This window comes from Anomaloglossus baeobatrachus, chromosome 2 (assembly GCF_048569485.1).
Source record: "Anomaloglossus baeobatrachus isolate aAnoBae1 chromosome 2, aAnoBae1.hap1, whole genome shotgun sequence".
Lineage (NCBI taxonomy): Eukaryota > Metazoa > Chordata > Amphibia > Anura > Aromobatidae > Anomaloglossus > Anomaloglossus baeobatrachus.
The window spans coordinates 634,369,545-634,393,506 of NC_134354.1; the positions used below are offsets into that span (position 1 = coordinate 634,369,545).

General features: G+C 45.9%; 1 protein-coding gene across 4 annotated transcripts in view; it reads right to left on the bottom strand.

The window, feature by feature from the left end:
• Positions 1–23,962, bottom strand: part of RCBTB2 (RCC1 and BTB domain containing protein 2) — a 98,166-nt gene that overhangs the window by 55,864 nt on the left and 18,340 nt on the right. For all 4 annotated transcript variants that reach the window (XM_075336897.1, XM_075336896.1, XM_075336895.1 and 1 more), the window contains exon 5: positions 5,019–5,185. In XM_075336897.1, coding sequence (XP_075193012.1) covers positions 5,019–5,185 — 167 coding nt within the window. The remainder of the gene's footprint in view (positions 1–5,018; positions 5,186–23,962) is intronic.

A 23,962-nucleotide genomic window follows, 5' to 3' on the forward strand; every position in this document is an offset into this window, starting at 1 on the left:
GAAGCATGAAGTGCTCTAAAATTTCCTGGTAGACGGCTGCACTGACTTTGGTCTTGATAAAACACAGTGGACCTACACCTGCAGATGACATGGCTCCCCAAACCATCACTGATTGTGGAAACTTCACACTAGACCTCAAGCAGTTTGGATTGTGGCCTCTCCACTCTTCCTCCAGACTCTGGGACCTTGATTTCCAAATGAACTGCAAAATTTACTTTCATCTGAAGAAAAAAACACCTTGGACCACTGAGCAACAGTCCAGTTCTTTTTTTCCTTGGCCCAGGTAAGATGCTTCTGGCGTTGTCTATTGGTCATGAGTGGCTTGACACAAGGAATGCGACACTTGTAGTCCATGTCCTGGATACGTCTGTGTGTGGTGACTTGAAGCACTGACTCCAGCAGAGGTCCACTCTTTGTGAATTTCCCCAAATTTTTGAATGGCCTTTTCTTTTTTTTCTTTTTTTTTTAAAATACGATACTTTTTTTGTTAAAATAGAATATATACAACAGTATAACAAATCGGCATCCCCGGCAGCAACCCTCCTCCCCAGTACTACATCCCATTTAGTACACACTTAGAATACCCTCCAACTGCAGTATAGCAACCATCCCGTTCATCCCGATGTGCAGGAGGAACTACTAGTAACACAAATAAAACAAAACACACACATCAGAGGTCTCCTACGGCTATCCAGGTACCAAACCAGTTTACTGGTCCATCACTCGTCCTATTCACATTGCATCCAAGGAGACCATAGCTTCTCAAACATTTTAACATTCCCCCTTCGTTCATACACTCCCTGTTCCAGCTGAAGAATACATTTCACCCTTTTAATGTACTCTCCCCTGGTCGGGGGGGGTGTCTTTTTTAATCCAGGACCTGGCAATTAGCTTTCTTGCCGCATACAGCAGCCTAGCAATGGCAATGTTCATAGTATTTTCCACCCCAAGCTCCTCAACATATCCCAATAGGCATATCAATGGTTCCCTGGGAAGGACACACCCATATATGTTCTTCCTATCTTGTGGCTAACCTTAGTCCAAAACGAGACTAGTCTCGGACAAAACCACATCATATGAAAAATACCCGAGTCAGATCCCTGACACCTTGGTCACTCCAAATTCCTTTTCAACCCCATTTTAAACATCAGTAAGGGAGACCTATATACCCGGTGAATCACGTATAGGTGAGATAGTCTGGCCGGTTCGCTCATAGAGAGTTTAGGTACATACTCCAGGATACTCTCCCACACCTCCTCCGTTATCGTCCTAACTTCCTCCTCCCATTTAGATTTAGTTTTAAGTGGGTAGTCTAAAAGAAAGGTATGTAGTATACATTAAAAGGTATGTAGTATACAAGAAAGGTAAGAAGTATACATTACGTATTTATACGTGCCAGAAATTATCCCTTTAGTGCTTCCTCCCCCCTTACATACTCCAGTACCAGGTCAGTCTGTATGTCCACACTTTTTTTAGCCGCTTGGCCTGCAATCGCATGTTTCAATTGACTGTAGTGAAGCCAGCCAGACGCCGGCAACTGAAACTCACTCTAACTGCGGGAACGATTTCAAAATTCCTCCGTCCAATATCTGATGCATGTATATTACACCCTTGCATCTCCATTCCTCAATATTCCCCATTTTCTGAATCTCCAGGAGATTACTGTTATCCCAGATAGGTGTAAACTTAGTTAACCGGGAATGGCCTTTTCTTAATCCTATCAAGGCTGCTGTTATTCCGGTTTCTTGTGCACCTTTTTCTACCACACTTTTTCCTTCCACTCAACTTTCCATTAATATGCTTGCATACAGAACTCTGAACAGGCAGCTTCTTTAGCAATGACCTTTTGTGGCTTACCCTCCTTGTGGAGTGTATCAATGACTGCCTTCTGGACACCTGTTAAGTCAGCAGCCTTCCCCATTATGTAGCCTACTGAACCAGACTAATGGACTATTTTAAAGGCTCAGAAACCCTATGCAGGTGTTTTGTGGTAATTATTCTAATTTTCTGAGATAATGACTATTGAGTTTTCATTGGCTGTAAGCCGTAATCATCAACATTAACAGAAAAAACACTTGACATAGATCACTCGGTTTGTAATGACTATACGAGACGCTGCTGATAAGTCTTTGGCTTTACCAAGAAAGAAACGAGATAGGATGATGAAACTTTATATTTATTCCATATACTCTCCACTGATGTCAACACATTTCTTATATTGGTATTCCAAGTTCTGTAAGCCTAGCAAAAAGAAGGATTTCGGTTGTGCCTCAAACCTGGAATCTGTAGCAGCCATGGCATCAGAAATGGTGTGAAATTTGGTACATTTGACGTGTTTCTTCAGGTTTGGAAACAGAGGATAGTCGGAGGGAGCAATATGTGGTGAATAAGGTGGGTGGTCAACCAGCTGGAAGCCCATCTCTGCCAGTTTTGCTGTGGTCGCTTGTGCAGTGTGAGCGGAGGTGTTGTCTTGCAGGAACAAGATTCCTTTGGACAGCTTGCGCCTTTTGGCCTTCAGAGCTGCCTTCAATTAGTCCAAAAGTTCAGTGTAATATCTTGCACTGATGGTGGAACCCTTTTGAAGGTAGTCCACTAGCAGCACGCTCTCCTTATCCCAGAACACAGACGCCATCACATTAGTGGCTCATTTTTGCACTTTGAACTTCTTTGGATGAGGAGAACCACTGTGCCTCCACTCTTTTGACTGCTCGTTGTTATCAGGGTCATACAAATAAATCCAGGTCTCATCCATAGTGACTAGTCGATCCAAAAAGTTCTTATCAGTCCGGAGACGCTGACAAATGGACCGGGACGTTTTCACTCGCATGCTTCTCTGATCTGTTGTCAAACATTTGGGGACCCACTTTGCAAATAGCTTCCTGATATCCAAATGTTTATGGAAAATGACACAAAAACGTTCACGGGAAATCCCCATGATGTCTGCTATTGCTTTTGCTGAAATTTGTTGATTCTACAGTATGAAGTTGTGCACAGCATCGACGATCTCCGGAACAACAACCCCTCTCGGTCGTCCAGGACGTTCCTCATCATTGGTGCTGAAGTGGCCTGTTTTAAATTTGGCAACCCAGTTCTTAACTGTGGAATATGAAGGGCATTGATCTCCCAATGTCTGCGACATATCACCATGAATATCCTTCGCTGACTTTCCTTGCAGAAACAAGAATTTTATCACTCCTCTGCTCTCAGTTGCTGTGAATATCGCATTAGACTCCGCCATTTGTTTTCCTGTTTCCTCAAACACTGTTGTCATAAGCAACAAACACAACATTTATACACAAGGCTTTCATGTTAGGCTAAGTTCACACATCCTGTGTTTTGCATCAGTCACAATCCGTCGCCTTGGGGAATTACGGTATCCTGCAAAATATTTTGCAGGAATCCTGTATTTCCCCATAGACTTCTATTAGCGACGGATTGCGACTGATGACCCTGCGTTGCATCCGCTGCGTCGCGGTCCGTCGTTTTTGACTGACCGCCGAGCGGGGAGCAACGCAGAATGTAACGTTTTTCGGGCCGTCAAAATTAACGCACCGCGCAGGAATCCGTCGCCATCCGTCAAGCTTGTAATGCATGTCTATGGTGCTGGATTCCGTCGTAATCCGTCTTACAACGGAATCCAGCGCAGGATTCCGTCATGCTCTACTGAGCATGCCCAGCATGCTTGGCACGCCCACTGGGCTGTCCCAAACACAGACGGATCATGACTGATCCGTCAAAAAACGGACGCACAGCGGATGTAACGGACGCAACTGATCCGTTTTTTCACAGGATTCCTGTGAAAGGAATCCTGTGAAAAACACATCAGTTGCATCAGTTGACATCTTGAAAATGACTGATCCGTTGCTGACGGACCTGACGGATTGAAAACACAGGATGTGTGAACTTAGCCTTATGTAACATTCGTTACCTTAGAAACAAAAAGAGATCACAAAGTCAAAGACTCATCAGCAGCCCCTTGTATATGTGGTTCCCTTTTTGTATTCAATTACTGAAATTGACTTTTTGATTATATTCTAATTTATTGAGATGCACCTGTAGTATATAAACCCCGCACCCAAAACAATTGGGAAAGTGCACTTTTTTGCCATTTCAACGCATTTAGAATTTTTTTCCCCCACTTCGGAGTGCATCACAATAAGAGGAAAAAAAAAGAAAAAAAAAAAAAAAAAAAAAAATCGACGAAAGTTTTAGGTGTAAAAGCACCTAAAACTTTCGTCGATTTTTTTTTTTTTTTTGTGGGGGAAAAAAATTCTAAAGATCATCATGGCCTAGTGTTTCTAGAAGCGCTTGTTTCTCAATAAGCTTGCAGGCTGCCAATCACCAGATGACCAAACAAAACACTTGATAGTCAGGTGAAAGGATTTTTAAGTTTGCTTTAACGTAATTGTTTTTGGCACCTCATTGTACTGAGAAGAACAATGACAACCTATCTGCACTGAACGGTCTATTGCAGATAGTTCAGTGTGCATCTTCCAGGCATAGGGGATGGCACTAGCACAGGTTCAGCCACCGCTCAGTGTACAATGAGCGGTGTCAGTAACTGTGCCCCCACCACTGACTGACAGCCAGCTCAGCATTAGAGCTGACTGTCAGTCAGTGTAAGGGGTGCGGTTACAGTTACCACTCACTGTACTCTGATAGTTTACTGAATCTGTGTCGGCGCCACTTTTAATGACTGGAAGCCAAACGCTCTCTGAAGTTACAAAAGGTAATTGTAATCGCAGCAAAAAGTAATTGTAATCGCAGCAAAATGGCTTTAAGTGCAGACGTTATAAAGGTTCAGACAACTACAAGCCCATATCTGCAGTTTAACAATGTTTTTCACATGACATATCTTAATCTGCATGGGTTACGGTTGGGAGTTGAGAGGTTTGGACCTTCTACAATTAAATATTGATAACCTATCACCGATTAAGTTCCAAAAAATTGCAAAAGGGATCACCACACTGGGTCCTAAAAAAAAGAATTTCCTACACCATATCTAGTAACATGCTTACCTCTCCATCGGATGTGTACACCATGGAATGATGAGAGCCACAAGCCACACTCACAACACTCTTGTTTACCAAGTTGGTGGACACTTGACATGGAATTAAAGCTTGATTTGTAGACCCATTTCCCAACTGGCTGTAGGCATTATGACCCCAGCTATATATTTCTCCATCTGCAAACACAAAAATAATGTTTGATATCATCAGTAGTCACTAAATATTTATGGCCATTGTGTTCCACTCAATACCACGACTGGTCATGGCCTATTCAGGTGTTATGATCAATAAATGTACTCTATTTTCTGGAACTCAACTATCTTGAATGAAGTATTTGCTTCCACTGCTATCTTCCCCTTCACAATAACTTTTGCACATGCTCAGTAACCCCTTCACCCCCAGCCTGTTTACACCTTCCTGACCAGTGTCACTTTATGAGCTAATAACTCTCAAACACTTCAATGGATCCCAATGATTCTGAGATTGTTTTTTTCATGACACATTGTATTTTGTGCTAGTGGTAAATTTTGGACAATATTTTTTGTGTTTATTTATGAAAATATACAAAACATGACAAAAAAAAAAAAAGTTTCACAAGTTTTGAACTTTGCATTTTTATGCCCTTAAACAAAATAATTATATTACACAAACTAGTTAATAAAACACCGTCTGCCACATGTCTACTTTACCATTTTTGAAACAAATTAAAAAAAAAAATTCTGAGGGTGAAATCCATTTTGGTTCACAGGAGTTAAAGCAATGTGAAAGGAAAAAATTAACATTTTAATTTTTCCAACAATAATGTTTCTTTAGCTCTAAATTTTCACAAGGGCAACAGGAAAAAGTGCACAGTACAATTCCTTGAGCAATTTTTCCCAAGTACACCAATACCCCATACATGGTGGAAAACTACTGTTTGGGTGCACGGCAGGGCTCAGAAGAAAAGGAGTGCCATTAGACTTATGGAGTGCAAAATTGGCTGAAAAAGATAGCAAACGCCAAGTTTCGTTTGCAGAGCCTCTGATGTTGGGGGTTTACCACAGAAATATTGCTTTTGCCTCAAAATTTTCATTTTCACAAGGGTAACAGTAGAAAATGGACTGTACAATTTGTTATGTAATTTTTCCTGAGTACACCGATACCCAACATATCATTGTGAACTTCTTTTCAGGCTCACAATGCTCAGAAGGGAATAGTGTAGATTTTGCTGTTCTGGTTGGCGGGTGCCATGTCACATTGGCAGAGTCCCTGAGTTGCCAGAACAGCAGAACCTCCCCGATAAATGACTCCATTTTACAAACTACGCCCCTCAATGAAATTCATCTAGGGTTGCAGTGATCATATTGATACCACAGGCATGACACTGAGTTTTATACCATTGGGCAGTGAAGAAAAAAAAATAAATTTTTTTTTCTACAAACATTTTGTTTTTGCTCCAGATTATTCATTTTCCCACTGGGAAATGGGTAAAAAAATGGAATCAAAATTTGTCACACAATTTCTGCTGAGCATGGCGATACCCCACATATTGCTGTACAGTACTGCTGAGCTACATGGTAGGGCTCGCAAGGGAAGGAGCAGTATTTGACTCTTGGAGCAAAGATTTTCTTAGGGGCATTATTCTAAGGGGCACTTTGCACACTACGACATCGCAAGCCGATGCTGCGATGCCGTGCGCGATAGTCCCCGCCCCCGTCGCAGCAGCGATATCTTGTGATAGCTGCCGTAGTGAACATTATCGCTACGCCAGCTTCACATGCACTCACCTGCCCTGCGACGTCACACAGCAGGCGGCCAATAGAAGCGGAGATGAGCGGGATGTAAACATCCCGCCCACCTCCTTCCTTCCGCATAGCTGGCGTGAGCCGCAGGACGCAGGTAGGAGATGTTCCTCGCTCCTGCGGCTTCACACACAGCGATGTGTGCTGCCGCAGGAACGAGGAACAACATCGTAACATCGGTCCTTCCGAAATTATGGAAATGACCGATGCTACACCGATGATACGATTACGACGCTTTTGCGCTCGTTAATCGTATCAAAAAGGCTTTACACACTACGATATCGCCTGCAACGCCGGATGTGCGTCACTTTCAATTTGACCCCACCGACATTGCACCTGCGATGTCGTAGTGTGCAAAGTGCCCCTAAGTGCCAGAACAGCAGAATCCCCCTTCAAGTGATCACATTTTGGAACCTACACCCCTCTGGGAATTTAATCACAGGTGTAGTGACGATTTTAACTGAATTAGTATTAGTAGTTTTGGAGAGGAGCCATTTCGCTTTTCCAGAGCCTGTGTGTTACCAGTATTGTAACAATCTCCAATATTTCCATTGATAGATGATGGACCTTAGTGGGGACTTTTTTTTTTTTTTTTTTTTGTTGTTGATGGAGTTGAAGCTTTTATTGGAGATATTTTACATAAAATTTTGGACATTTGTCCTGTGTGCTATGCTGAGCACTTACATTGTGGTTTCCATCTAAAGCGCCCAAAAAAGTAATTCAAATGAAACCCCCAAGAGTTACTCTAGACTCAGTCTGTCATGTGTTCAGTGGTGTCCATCTTTTCAAAAGTGCACAAAAAAAACTGTGGCCGATCGCGCTTTTATGAACACTAAAAAGGCGGACACCGCTGAATTATAGGTCAGAAACAGTCTACAGCGTCTCAATCTGCCTCACTAAAGGGAATATTTTGGCAGAGGTTCTGCCTGAATCATATTTCAGAGATGTACATCACTGAAACCCCGATGTAAGCGCTCAGTGTAGAGTGCAGGATAAGTGTGAGCTGAGCCTTACTGCAATCATTGGGAGGCAGAATAAACTAATCAAGAGCAGGTCAAAAATTGTTTTTATTTTTTTTTTTTTTTACAGCGTTCACTGTGCGGTACAAGTGAATAAACGGCTTTATTCTTCGGGTTGTTGTGATTACAGCGATACCGGATTTATATAGTTTTAGGTTTAATTTTTTTTTTGTAGCAAAACCTAACACAAACAAACTTTTGGGTGACCCTGCAACTATTTGGACCAGAGTCACTATGGAGATCATTGGCACAACGCGATTAGAATAGTGTTGTGTCGATGATAGGAAAAAGGAAGCTCCCTCACCTTTGGTCAGAGGAGTTAAACGCCCACAATCGTTGCAAGCACTGATCATGGGTGTTACAGCAGGGTGTCCGCTATGTTATATACCGGGCACCCACTGATGATTTTGCAGGTGCTGCATGTGAGTCAGCGTGATTGTAGCACCATAAATTTACAGCTACTTGTTTCTAAGTTCCCGCAGTGCTGTATTTGTATGGCAGATGTCGTGGAGTGGTTAAATGGAATCTGTTGGCAGGTTTTTACTATGTACTCTAGCTCCCAGAAATCTTTATTCCAGGTATGTGTTACTTACTAGACTGCTTGGTTCAGTTTTGATAAAATACTTTCTTCCCCTGCTGCAGATGTGTAATGATCCAGAAGAAGCCATTGGAAAAGTTTCTGCATTCATAGAATAATATATGGTTTAATGTATTGCCTGGTGTCATTCTGTAAAATGTACTGTAAGTTGTTGCTCTGCAATACCACTGGAGACCAGCAGGTGGTGGTATGTGATGGCAAGGGAGTGTATTGGAGGGTGTCTGATCAATATCCTCTATAGCTTGGTCACTATGGTAACCAGGGAGATATGACAGTTGGCGGTTGAGACAAGCCGAGCGAGAGGTGATGAGCAAGGATACAAGGGCGGTTAATGTCAGGTAACAAAGATGTAACCCATGATTGTGTTCTGCAGTAAAGCGTTTGAACTGTTCATACCAAGGTGCAGTCTGCTTATTCCTACCTACCTCGAGATTTACTTTGGGAATGGGTTTGGAGCATCAGGAACTAAGTAGGAGCACCGTGTAACCCCAAACTGCACAACACCGCAGAAAAGCCACACCTCCGCTCGTCACCTACGTCCGGGCCTAATACTGCCTCCTGCACCTACTACCCGGATGTGACGTATGTTACATCTAAGATTTTTGCATCACTAACAGGATATTACTTCTGTCCCTTATATTCATCTTGGCCTGAAAATGGCAAGTTGCAGATGCTTTAGTGAGTACCGCTGGGGAAACCAAGGGGGAAGAGACTGTCTGAATCTTTATATGCCCTCTGGTATACCCCATTTTACCAAAGCAAGTTGCCGCTGCAACTCTTACAGGGGCCACGGTCCCATTTCTTGGCTGTTGCCCGTAGAAACTCCTAAAATTTCGAGATAGCTCAAATTGGCCCATCTAGTCTGGTGCAGGATATCGAGTGCAATGTCTTGCAGTGAAAGTAGCTACACCATGAAGCAAGAAGACTCAACAGCGACCCAAGTGCCACACCACGGAGAAATTTACATAGAACTCCAATGAATGCTAGTTCATCCTCAGCAGTCACAGTAGCCAGTTGTATCATACCTCTGACCATGACATATTACTTTGGGGCCCCCTGGCTTCCCCGCTATGAGGGAGCACCTCACACAGGGTTCGGAGAAAAATGCAGGCTACCTTCAAACTGTATCCTGTCACTGAGGAGCAGAAAGGGGAGATCTCAATTGGCCAGCTACAGAGAGCAGCACTCCAAGAGGTCAAGTCCTGGCCTCAGCCTGAATGCCAAACCATAGATCAAATCTTGGAGAGACTAAAGGTCACTTTTCAATCAAGGACCGCTTCAAAGTTGAAGAAGCGTTTTTTTGGAAAGAGAAAAAAAAAAAACCAAGAGTCCCTCACAAACTTTGTCTTGTCACTGCAGGAAGCATTGAATGTTATCATACATGTGGATCTTCGAGAAGCTGAGGGTAAGGCTGGGGCCACACGGGCACTACTGCGATCCACTTGCATGAGACTCGGCTCGTGCTGGCAGTACAGCAGAGCCGAGTGTCATGCCTGTGTCCTTGCAACTGAGGTCCGTTCGTGCGAGCAGACCTCAGCTGCGGGGGGCGGGCCGGCACTCAGGAGGGGAGGGAGGGATTTCTCTCCCTCTCTACTGCGTAGCCAGCTATTGCCATTCTCGCACTGCACTAGCAGTACACCGGTGTACCGCGAGTGCAGTGCGATTTTTCTCTCGCCCCATTCACTTGAATGGGTGCGAGAGAAACAGTCTCGGCTTACAATCGCAGCATGCTGCGATTGTTTTCTCAGTCCGATTAGGGCTGAGAAAATAATCGCCCATGTGTGCTGACACACAGGCTAGAATTGGTCCGAGGGGAATGCGATGTTTAATCGCACTCCACTCGCACCGATTTTCTCGCAGTGTGGCTTAGCCCTAAAGATCAGACTCTTCAAGAACAATTCATAAAAGGTTTGTTGGACAACACTTTGAAGTGTCAACTAAAAATGTTGTCCATCCAGCATCCGGATACCTCTTTTCTGGAATTCAAAGAATTGGCTATTGTGGTTCTGGAGGAGAAACCTCAGTCTGAGACAGAGTAAGATGAAGAGGTTAAGCCTGCCACAGAGTTTCCCCTTTCAAGTCATATTGCTGAGCAATGAGCCTGTGCCCCACGTTCAGAATATGAAGCTACCCTGGCTGCTCAAATCTCTCGTGTCGCCAAAAACCTGGAATAGGTGATGAGGCGGATGGAGCTACTAGGGTACCCCTCTAGAGTATGCCCCTCAGGAGGACAGACCTAAAGTCCCATAGATCCAGCCTGTATGCCGAAGTACATGGGCTCTCACCCGACAGTTGAAGTCAGCATTAATGGAGTGAGTTTTCAGGCCTTGATTGACACCAGATCTCAAGTGACCACTATCCAGCATACGGCATTTGAAGAGTGTCGAAAAGGAGCGCAGCTGACACAGCCTCCAAAAGGTCTGGCTCCACATCACAGTTACCAATAGAAAGTCAGTAGCCATACAAGGCTACCGGGAGCCCACATTTCAGATTGGGGAGACCAAACTCCCACGGCAAGGGGTAGTAGTAATCCAAGTCCTAGAAAATTACAACTTTCCAGTGATTCTAGGCACTAATTTTCTTCACAACTGCTATACTGAAGTGCTGGAAGCCCTTCAACAGGCCCTGCCAAAAAGGTACCCAAAGACTCTCAGAAGGCTATTCATGAGTAGAGATGAGAGAACCTCAAATTCGAGGCTCGGGCTCAGAAAATGATGTAAAAATCCCCGTGGTGAGTATCGCGCAGTGCTTGAGTGATTACCTGCATTGTGTGCGTAACTGGAAGTGTTTGTTCATCGCAAATTAGGCCTTCATTCAGCGTACTGAACGGTTTTGTTCACAAAAAATATGAAAAAAAAAGCCAGACCCAGACAAAATAGCAGCCATGAAAGACTGGCCTGCTCCTACCACAGTCAAGGAAGTGAAGAGTTTCCTGGGATTCGCCAGTTACTATCGGAGATTCATCCCAATATTTGCCCAGCTAGTGGGTCCCCTCCAAGAGCTCCTAAGAGGGACAGCCTAAAGACTGCCAGAAAGCCAGACTCCCAGTGGATTGGACAGCTGACAGAGAAGCCGCATGTCAGCTACTGAAAGAGAAGCTTACTGAGCCACCGGTCCTGGGGTATCCAGATTACAGTTTACCCTTTAATCTATGTATGGATGTCAGCAAAAAAAGGCTTAGGAGCAGTGCCTTCTCTGATGCAGGCCGGAACCAAAAGAGTTATTGCTTATTCCAGTTGCTCACCAAGAGAGCCCGAGCAAAACAATCAAAACTATAGCTCCTTCAAACTGGAGTTCCTGGCTCTGGTCTGGGCAGTAACTGAGAAATTTAAGAACTGGCTGCCTCAACCTTCACCGTATACACAGCCAACAATCCATTGGCACATCTAAATTCAGCCCGTATAGGAGCTCTAGAGCAGAGATGGGCCTGCAGTTTGGCCAACTTCAGCTTTATTATAAGATACCAGGCAGGCAAGGCCAATGAGAATGCCAATGTCTTATCCAGGCTACCTGCTCGGATGGAACTTAAATCCCTGGACAATCAGTGGGAAGATGTGGAGATGCCTGCTTTTTATGCCAGATTCATCCAGAAAGAGGCCCTACAGATCAGACAGCAGATTCCTAAGACTATTAATGCTTCCAAGCAAGGTGTTCTCCTGCCTCCCGCTGAAAAAGAGTTCTGGCAGAATCTCCAGAGCGAGAGCAGAGGCATTGGAGAACTTCTGGATTACTTTTCCAATGGACAGGTGCCAGAAAGAGTCCAGAGGAAGAGAGCTATTGCGGAACTAGGACGCCTTTGGCGACACAGACAGCTGCTCTTTCTACAGCAGGACCTATTGAAGAACCTTGGATCCAGTCACTTACGAGAGAATCTTCCAAGTGGTGGTTCCCAGAAGGGACGCTAATATGGTTCTAGACCTGTAACACAACCAGTCTGGTCACTTTGAGATCAAAAAGACAGAGTCCATCATCAGGTGATGGTTTTATTGGATCAACATGAGAGCGGACATCGATGCTTGGTCTCAAGAGTGCCCCACCTGTGTTGTGGCCAGGGATGAAAGACAAAATCAGCATGCTCCTTTTCACCCCATCGTAAGCAAGAGCCCCTTGGAGCTTGTAGCCATTGACCATGTCAAACTGGAGCCCAGTTGCTCTGGGTATATGTATGTTATGACAAACATTGTCCCGGACCGCCTTGTGGAAAAGTTTCATCTTACCATATGGGAGCCCTAGAAAGATTCTCACTGATCAAGGAGCAGCCTTCGAGTTGTTTCAAGAGCTGTGTTCACTATATAATTATAAGAGACTTAGAACTACAGCCTATCATGATCAGAGAAATGGTTTGTGTGAGAAGATGAACCAAATCCTTAGCATGCTCAAGGCAGTCCTCCACACAAGCGAACTGACGGTCCAAGACTTCTCCCAGAGCTAGTGTAGCTCTACAATAATACCACCCACTGCTCCACTGGATAAACCCCTGACTATTTGATGTTCGGAAGGCATGGACACTTGCCTGCTGACAATGCTCTGGACCAGACTCAGAGCCTCTCCTTTCTCAATCTGATTTGGTCAAACCGCACCAGAGAAATTGTGGAGTTTAGACTTGAAAAGGCTCAATATAGACAGAACTAAAACTTTGACCTCAATGCCAGTGCTGAACCTTTACAGTCAGGAAATAAAGTGTGGCTAAAGAACATTCACCCTACCAGTAAGCTAGACAGCAGATGTGAGCGTGAGCCATATGTAGTTAGGGACAATCTCTCTCCTGAAGTCTACCTGATTTATCGAGAGGCCCAAGGTACCCAAAAAGTACACTGTAAGCGGCTAAAAAGGTGCCTTCAAGAGCCCATTCCTCAGCAACTGTCAAGTGAAAGTGAGCCAAGTGGGTCATTGTCTTCTTCAAGGGGGGTCTCCCTTTGAGAGGTTTTCTCTTCCTGACCCGCTTCAATTGTTATTCTTGCCACAGATCCTAGTGAAGATACCTATACCGACAAGCATTGTTCCGGCGGTGTATCAGCTGCAACCTCTTGCTCCTTCGCCACCCTCAATTGAGGAAATTGTCTCTCCAGAAGACAGGGTTGCTTCGCTTAAAGATTATGAACCTGCAAGAAGTCCAGTTCGGATGGAGGTTTGCCAGGACAGATTGAGAAGATCTCAAAGGGAGAACAAGGGACGCCTTCCCTCTTATCTGCACTGTTATGAGTTGTCCCAAGAGCAAAGGAGTTTCTCTTCCTCCGAAGTCTAGACCCAAAGTTTAGAGTCAACCCTTTAACAATAAGTACATGTTAAGTGACGTTTGAAGCCTGTACTTGGAGAAAGGACGCAGACTGATAATTGAGCTCACTGTGATCCTGTTTTTCACTGGAAAGCACCCTGTTTGTGGTCTTTCTGGTTTTACACGTTAACCCCAGTTATCCAGTTCAAGTACTTGTGCCCAATGTGTGGACTCTTAAGGGTACTTTACACGCTGCGATATCGGTATCGATATCGCTAGCGAGCATACCTGCCCCCGTTGGTTGTGCGTCACGGGCAAATCGCTGCCCTGGCGCGCAACATCGCTAACACTCGTCACATGGACTTACCTTCCCTGCGACATCGCTCTGGCCAGCGATCCGCCTCCTTTCTAAGGGGGCGATTCATGCGGCGTCACAGCAACGTCACACGGCAGCCGTCCAATAGCAGAGGAGGAGCGGAGATGAGCGGCCGGAACATGTCGCCCACCTCCTTCCTTCCTCATTGCCGGTGGACGCAGGTAAGGAGATGTTAGTCGTACCTGCGGTGTCACACACAGCGATGTGTGCTGCCGCAGGAACAACGAACAACATCGTACCTGCAGCAGCAACGATATTTGGGAAAGGAGCGACGTGTCAACGAGCAACGATTTTTCACGTTTTTGCGCTATTTGATTGTCGCTCCTTGGTGTCATACGCTGCGATGCCGCTAACGGCGCCGGATGTGCGTCACTAACGATGTGACCCCGACGATATATCATTAGCGATGACGCAGCGCGTAAAGCACCCTTTATGCTGTTTGGGAGCCATATTGTGATGGTTGTCCAAAATCTATTGCACGTTACTAAAATACTCATTGCTCTAGCAATATGGGCTTTTTGCTAGCTATGAGTTTTTTAGAATAGCTAGGCTTTGCAGGTACTAAAGAAGAGACCATGGTTTTAGTGCTGGTTGTCTCAAGGTTTCCCCATACAGATACTGAGACAGAAAAGTTGTAATGGTTTCATGTTACTGTGCAGCTAGAATCCTAGGAAAAGTACTTGCCTACGGGCTAGGTCACAAGCAGGCACGAATATACACTAGAAGCTAGCAAGGTGATGAAGCGTTTAGAGTAATTACAAGCTTTGATGCACTTGAGGGGATAACTGTATCATGACACCCTTCTGAAGGTAGATTGGTTCAATAGATTAAGTGGTTGGGATAACCATGTCCCTCACACTCCTTGTGTTCTTACTAGCGCAAAGACATGACAAGTCCACTAGACTTGTCTTTGCCATGAAACACTAGTACAGTGGAACCTTGGTTTAAGAGTAACTTGGTTTGAGAGCGTTTTGCAAGACAAGCAAAGCTTTTTAAAAAAATTGTAACTTGGTTTAAGAGCAATGCTTTGCAATAAGAGCAAATACTCCCTGTGTACACTTCCACGGTTCCGTCCTTTCACTTTGCTCTGACCTGCTCTGGAGGTAAATTTCTGTACAAATGTACTGTATACTGTATACCATTGTACTGTACAGTATATACTATATTGCATATCTATCAATTTGCATTTGTGGATACAGTATTGTACTCTGTCTGCTTGTATTGTAATCTGCCTGTGCAGTACTCCTACCCCACATTTGGCTTACTTCTGCCCTTATACTAGGGAAAATAGATTTGTAATGTGTTGTTTTTGTGTACTGTACTCGAATAAAGGTTGTCATATTTATTATTTATACATCATTTTTTTCTCTCTATAATGTATCTTCCGCACACCAACAATTCTATTGTAAGCTAACGTGCAGTTCACTTTGTTTTGTTTTTTACTGTACATTATTTTGTATTAGTGTCCTGTAATAATTTAATATGAATACAGTACATTATTTTGTATTACTGTAATAAGTTTGTATAAATGCAGTAAATATTTTTGGGTTGTGGAACGAATTGTCTGTGTTTAAATTATTTCCTATGGGAAAATTTGCTTTGATATAAAGAGTAACTTGGTTTAAGAGCCCACTTCTGGAACGAATTGTGCTCGTAATCCAAGGTTCCACTGTACTGGTAAGAAGTAAAATACACTTTAGTCAGAGCCTACTCAGGGAACTGGGTATGAGATGTGGCACTTAGCATACATGGGAGTTACAACTAGCATGAAGCATAGTCTCATAAACTCAAGTGAAGCTCTGGAACACCAGTAACAGGAAAATCCTAATGTTGCAGTACGATAGGACAAAGGCATTCTTTTCATGTGGTTACTGGAGAATGCCTAATTATGTATTTAGCAGAGACCTCTTGGGCAAGCGGAGGGCGGCTTGGTTCGTCTGCAAGGGATTATGTAATGACCAAGAAGGAGCCATTACAAACGTTTCTGCATTCATAGGAGTATTATTCATAGAATAATGTATGGTTTAAAGTCTTGCCTGGTGTCATTCTGGCAAATGTACTGTATGTTGTTGCTCTGTAATACCACTGAAGACCAGCAGGTGGTGGTATGTGATGGCAAGGGACTGTATTGGAGGATGTTTGATCAATATGCTCTATAGCCTGGTCACTATGGTAACCAGGGAGAGATGACAGTTGGCAGTTGAGACAAGCTGAGCTGGAGGTGATGAGCAGGTGACAAGAGCGGCTAATGTCAGGTACTAAAGATGTAACCCATGATTGTGTTATGCAATAAACTGTTCATACCAAGGTGCGGTCTGCCTTGTTGCCATCTACCTACCTCATACACAGGTACATTGGGAACGGGTGTGGCATCTCAGGAACCAGGTAGGAGCACCGTGACACCCCAAACTGCACCACACCGCAGAAAAGCCACAGCACTGCTTGGCACCTAGGTCTGGACCTACTGCCCGGGTGTGACATATGTTACAGATGTAGCAAGTAGCAATAGTCAGAAAGATGAGCTCTGTATAACGCCGCCTACCTCACTGATTGACAACTTGCTGACAATGCACAGTTTATACAGGAATCAGCCAATCGGTAGAGGAGCAAAGTTAACCAGTTTAGCTGGTCTGGCTTATGGCAGTGATAATCTCAGGTGATAAAACACGGATGATACAGAAACTACAACAAGCTGCAGAAAAAGTGATATAACTGCAATCAGACTATCGCTACGTTATGCTGCTCTCGGATTAACTAGCAAAAGCCAAATGAAAGCCTAATGACAGATTCCCTTTAAATGCTTGAATACAAGTAGGGTCAGAGTCTGTTCATTGTGGCTAATATCCATGTGTATTTCCTGAATAAACCAAAAGTGTAGAATAGCCCCAGTGGCCTGTGTAAAAATTGCCTGAATTCTATTTTTTCTTTAACATAGTTCATGATTTTAAAAAAAAAAACAAACAAAACAAACTTGGCTGACAATGCATGCATCATCATTAACAGCGAGAGGACAATAAACTGCTGCCAGAGACCCTCAACGGTGGAAGCAATCAGGAAAATATTGGTACAATCACATGCATGTTTACTAGTCAGCTAAAATTAACCTAAAGTGCTCAGCGCACAGTGCATTTCTTATGCAGATTGTGGCCCAAAGCTGGATGTCTAAACTTTATCCCAGCAAAGTCAATGAGAATTCTGAAGTGCTGTGCGCACGCTTATTTTTTCCTTGCATATTTCGTGCAGAAAATAATTTGCAGCATGTCAATTCTTGGTGTATTTTTTATCCTTCTACCCATTGACTTCAATTAAAAACAAAAAAAAAAAAAAAAACAAGGCACAAAAATGCGCCAAAAGGAAAAAAAATTCTGCCAGAAGGTGCAGATTTGTTATACAAAATTTTTGCAACGTGCACACATGTAGCCTAAGGGGCACTTTGCACACTACGACATCGCAAGCCAATGCTGCGATGCCGTGCGCGATAGTCCCCGCCCCCGTCGCAGCAGCGATATCTTGTGATTGCTGCCGTAGCAAACATTATCGCTACGGCAGCTTCACATGCACTTACTTGCCCTGCGATGTCGCTCTGGCTGGCAAACCTCCTCCTTCCTAAGTGGGCGGGTCGTGCGGGGTCACAGCGACGTCACACGGCAGGCAGCCAATAGAAGCGGAGGGGCGGAGATGAGCGGGACGTAAACATCCCGCCCACCTCCTTCCTTCCGCATAGCCAGTGGACGCAGGTAAGGTGTTGTTCCTCGCTCCTGCGGCTTCACACACAGCGATGTGTGCTGCCTGCTGGAACGAGGAACAACATCGTACCATCGCTGCTGCAAAATTATGGAAATGTCGGACCCTACACCGATCATACGATAACGACGCTTTTGCGCTCGTTAATCGTATGTAAAAGGATTCACATACTGCGATGTCGACAGCGACGCCGGATGTGCGTCACTTTCTATTTGACCCCACAGACATCGCACCTGCGATGTCGTAGTGTGCAAAGTACCCCTTAGGCTGTGTGCACACGTTGCGTTTTTTACCGCGGAAACGCTGCGTTTTGAACCGCAGCGTTTCAGTGGCAAATTGCATGCGTTCAGCTTTCCCAGCAAAGTGTATGGGAAAGCTGAAAAATCAGTGCACATGCTGCGTTTCTTTCCGCAGCGTTTTGGATGCCAAAAAATCGGTGCGGAAAGAAAAGCAGCATGTCACTTCTTTTGTGCGTTGTGGCTGCGTTCTCTCCCCCATTGAAATCAATGATGTGGGTCAGAACGCAGCCACAACGCATGGACCTGCTTTTTTGTTGCGGTCCGCGGCCTTTGTCGGCACGCCAGAACGCAGGCATTTACCTGGAAGTGAGGTCAAGAGGTTTCCTGTTGACCTCACTTCCTGGCAAAGCCCCCGGTGTCGCCAAAGTGCCCGCCCCGACCCCCGACCCCCCTCCCGAAAATCCAACATGGCCGCGCGCACAGTAGCGCACCGGCCGCCCTGCTCCTATGATTTCTGTCGCATGTGCAATAACACATGCGACAGAAAACTGTTCCCCAGGCCCTGCCCGTTCACCCCAATTCCCCCCGGTGTCATACATACCTGTCCGGTCGCAGCGCTGATCCCCCGCGGCCCCCTTCCTCCTTCACAGTGCACGCTGGCCGGTCACGTGCAGAGCAGCTGACAGCCAGCACAGTGTTCAGTGTGAGCTGTGCTGGCTGCTCGCAGTCTGCAGCTGTGACCCGGGGAGAGTGGGTGCAGATTTTTGCACCCACTCTCCTCAAATGGAGGGTCTGCCCTCCTAGAAAATGGGGGATACGTTTCCTGAACGTGCCCCCATATTCTAGAAGGTCCAGAGGCGACGTGGGACATCCATATGGATTTCTGCGGACCCATTTTTTTTAATTAAATTGGAGAACAAGGGAATGATTTGGGGAGTGTTTTTTCTAATAAAACATTTTTTGTTGTCTTTTTTTGCTTTTGTTTACTGTCAATTAGTTATGTCGGGTGTCTGATAGACGCCGTGACATCACTAATTGCTGGGCTTGATGCCAGGTGACATTACACATCTGGTATCAACCCCATTTATTACCCCGTTAGCCAACGCACCAGGGCGCGGGATGAGTTGGGGCGAAGCGCCAGGATTGGCGCATCTAATGGATGCGCCACTTCTGGGGCGGCTGCGGCCTGCTATTTTTAGGCTGGGAAGAGTCCAATAACCATGGCTCTTCCCACCCTGAGAATACCAGACCCCAGCTGTCAGCTTCACCTTGGCTGGTGATCTAATTTGGGGGGACCCCACGTTATTTTTTTTTTTATTCTTTATTTATAAATAAAAAAAAAAAACATGGGGAGCCCTCCAAATTGATCACCAGCCAAGATGAAGCTGCCAGCTGTGGTTTGCAGGCTACAGCTGTCTGCTTTACCCTGACTGGCTATCAAAAATAGGGGGGACCCCACGCCATTCTTTTCATTTTTTTTTTTTTTTTTTATTGGATAAATACTAAGCTAGGCACCCTTTAGTGCCACATGAAAGGTACTAAAGGTGCCAGCTTAGAATATGCTGGCGGGGGTAGGACGTTCTATATATTTGACATCCCTTCATCCATTGACGCTTTTTAGGCTGTGTGTCCACAATCAGGGTTTGCAGCGTTATGGGCGCAGAGTGTTTTCCCTGCGTCCATAACGCTGCGTTGTGCAGTAGAAGCACAGTGGAAGGATTTTTGGAGATCCCATGCCCACTGTGCTTCTTTTCTCCGCAGCATAAACTGACCGGTGGCGTGGCTTCCTGAGCCTCAGCATGTCAATTTATGCTGCGGAGACGAGTGTTCTCTGCAGGTAGTATAGAGCTCCACAGCAGCCTGAACCCAAATCGTGGGCATGGGCAGCTGCAGGAGGCTGACACTGTGTACTGGACGCCGTGTCGCTGGATCATGGCCACATAGCCTTAGGCCCCTTTCACACGTCAGTGATTCTGGGACGTTTGTGCTTTTTTTTAAACGTACCAGAATCACTGACATACGCGGACACATTATAATGAATGGGTCTGCTCACACGTCAGTGATTTTTCACTGCACGTGTCTCCATGCGGCGTACCCGCGTGTGCGTGATTGCCGCACGGAGACATGTCCATTTTTTTCTGGCATCACTGATGTCCCACGGACCACGCAGTGGTGTGATCCGTGAAACACGTGCCAGAAAAAAACGTGCTTTTAAAATAAAAAACATTTTAACTCACCCGGCTCCAGTGATGTCCTCTGCAGCCCGTCCTCCCTGTTCCTTCTGTGCCGGCTCATTATTGTCGCGCATATTCATGATGCACAACACAGCCAACCCGGAAGCAGCTGCTGCGGGGGTCAGCGCCGGCCGGATGCTGCACCGCGTGAGCGATCAGCACCATGGAGAGCGGGAGCGGGTGCAGGTGAGTTAATCTCTAAGTGCAATCACGGGCCACGGAGAACGGAGCCCGGATTGCACTTAGACAACCCACGTGTGCCGTGATTCACGGCACACGGAGGGACATGTGCGTGTTTTACACGCCAGTGAAAAACGTCAGTGTTTTTCACTGACATGTGAAGCGGGCCTAAAAGTGAGAATATTGTTGCTACAGCAACATTTTGGGGGAAGTAGCTGTGGATTCAAAATGCTTAATATACTCCTGAATAAAATCCTTGATGGGTGCAGATTCCAAAATGGGGTCACTTGTGGGGGTTTTCTGACGTATAGGTACCTAAGGGGCTTGGTGCGCGAAGTTTATTTCAACTTTTCCAAAATTCAAATGGTGCTCCTTCCATTCCAAGCGCTCCCATTTATCCAAACAGAATGTGGAGAAGGAAATGACATCACAGGTTTTTTTTTTCCAAAGGTCTGTGTTCAACCAACTTTATTATCATTGACAAGTCTTAAAAAACGCACCTAAAAAAACGCATGAAAAACGCATGAAAAACGCATGAAAAACGCATGAAAAACGCATGCGTTTTCGATGCGTTGTTTCTCAAAAGAAGGGAATTTTGTTTACTTACCGTAAATTCCTTTTCTTCTAGCTCCAATTGGGAGACCCAGACAATTGGGTGTATAGCTATTGCCTCTGGAGGCCACACAAAGTATTACACTTAAAAGTGTAAGGCCCCTCCCCTTCTGGCTATACACCCCCAGTGGGATCACTGGCTCACCAGTTTTAGTGCCAAAGCAAGAAGGAGGAAAGCCAATAACTGGTTTAAAGACCAATTCAATCCGAGGAAACATCGGAGAACTGAACCATACCACATGAACAACATGTGTACCCGAAAAAACAGAAAAACCCAGAGAAAACAGGGCGGGTGCTGGGTCTCCCAATTGGAGCTAGAAGAAAAGGAATTTACGGTAAGTAAACAAAATTCCCTTCTTCTTTGTCGCTCCATTGGGAGACCCAGACAATTGGGATGTCCAAAAGCAATCCCTGGGTGGGTAAAAGAATACCTCATGATAGGGCCGTCAAACGGCCCTCTCCTACAGGTGGCCAACCGCCGCCTGAATGACTTATCTACCTAGGCTGGCGTCTGCCGAAGCGTAGGTATGCATCTGATAATGCTTGGTAAAAGTAAGTAGACTCGACCAGGTGGGTGCCTGACACACCTGCTGAGCCGTAGCCTGGTGCCGTAATGCCCAGGATGCACCCACGGCTCTGGTAGAATGGGCCTTCGGCCTTGAGAGAACCAGAAGCCCAGTAGAACTGTAGGTTTCAAGAATTGGTTCCTCGATCCCCCGAGCAAGGGTGGATTTGGAAGCTTGCGACTGTTTACGCCGACCAGCGACAAGGACAAAGAGTGCATCCGGGTGGCGCAGGAGCGCCATGCGGGAAGTAGAACCTGAGTGCTCTCACCAGAACCAACAGATGCAAATCTTTCTGAAATTGATGGACTGGACGAGGACACAAAGAAGGTGAGGTGATATCCTGATTGATATGAAAATGGGATACCACCTTAGGGAGAAATTCCGGAACCGGACGCAGAACTACCCTGTCCTGGTGAAGGACCAGGAAGGGAGTTTGTATGAGAGCGTTGCTAGCTCGGAAACTCTCCTATGAGACGAGACCGTTACTAGAAGGCCACTTCCCGTGAAAAACGGGAAGGGAGACATCCTTCAAAGGCTCGAAAGGCGGCATCTGGAGAGCAATTAGAACCTTGTTCAGATCTCAGGGCTCTAACGGCCGCTTGTACGGAGTGCTGAGAAGACAAACTCCCCGTAGGAACGTGCGTACCTGAGGAAGTCGTCGTTTCTGAAAAAAATACAGATAGCGCTGAGACTTGTCCCTAAAGGGAACTGAGCGACAACCCATTTTCCTACCTAGATTGCAGGAAGGAAGGAAACATAGACGATGCAACCGGCCAGGGAGAAACACCCTGCGCCGCGCACCGAGATAAGAACATCTTCCACGTCCTGTGGTCAATCTTGGCGGACGTTGGTATGCTAGCCTGTCTCATGGTGGCAACCACGTCCTGAGGTAATCCTGACGACACTAGGTTCCAGGACTCAATGCCACACCATCCGGTTGAGGGCCGTAGAATTCAAATGGAAGAATGGCCCTTGAGACAGCCAGTCTGATTGGTCTGGTAGTGCCCCCGGTTAGCCTACCGTGAGGCACCACAGAACCGAGTACCACAACATCCTCGGCCAATTTGTAGCGACGAGGATGGCGCGGCCGCAGTCGGTCTTGATCTAGCGCAGTACTCTGGGCAACAATGCCAGAGGTGGCACCTAAGGTAGCTGGAACTGCGACCAATGCTGAACTAAGGCGTTTGCCGCCAGAGCTCGATGATTGTGAAACCGTGCCATGAAGCTGGCACATTGTTGTTGTGCCGTGACGCCATTAGATCGACGTCCGGCCTCTGTCAGCGGCGCCAGATCTCCTGAAACCCGTCCGGGTGAGGAGACCATACTCTTTCGGCCACACCTCAGCGACTTAGGAAGTCAGCTTCCTAGTTTCCACACTTGGGATGTGAATTGTGGATATGGTGGATGCCGTGTCTTCCACCCACATCAGAACCTGCCGGACTTCCTGGAAGGCTTGCCGGTTGCGCGTTCTTCCTTGGTGGTTGATGTATGCCACCGCTGTGGAGCTGTCCGACTGAAGTCGGATATGCTTCCTTTCCAGCCGCTGTTGGAAGGTTTGTAGGGCAAGATACACTGCTCTGTGTTCAAGAACATTGATCTGAAGAGTGGACTGTTGCTGAGTCCACGTACCCTGAGCGCTGTAGTGGAGAAAAACTGCTCCCCACCCTGATAGACTCGCGTCTGTCGTAACTATCGCCCCGGATGGGGATAGGAAGGACCTTCTTTTTGACCAAGAGGTGAGAAGAAGCCACCACCGTAGAGATTCCTTGGCCGCCTGAGAAAGAACGACGACTCTGTTGAGGGACGTCGACTCCTCGTCCCATTGGCGGAGAATGTCCCATTGTAGTGGACGCAGTAAAACTGCGCGAAAGGAACTGCCTCCATTGCTACCATCTTACGTAGGAAGTGCATGAGGCGTCTCAATGTGTGCGACTGGTTCTTAAAGAAGAGCTTGCAGCCCGTAGTGAATGCTGTTTGTCTAGCGGAAGCTTCACTATCGCTGAGAGAGTAAGAAACTCTATGCCTAGATATGTTATCGATAGGGTCGGGGTCGGATCTGACTTTAAAAAGTTGATGATCCACCCAAAACTCTAGAGAGTCTCCAGCGCAACGTTCGGGCAGTGTTGGCATGTTTCTTAAGAGAGTGCCTTGACAAGTAGATCGTCTAAATACGGGACCACAGAGTGACCCTGAGAGTGCAGGACTGTGACTACTGCTGCCCTGACCTTGGCGAAGACCAGTTGGACTGTCGCCAGCCGGAAGGTAGAGCTACGAACAGAAGGTGTTCGTCTCCTATAACGAAGCGTAGAAACGCTAGTGCTCTGGATCAATCGGCACGTGTGGATAAGCATCCTTGATGCCTAATGATGCTAGGAAATATCCTTGGGAC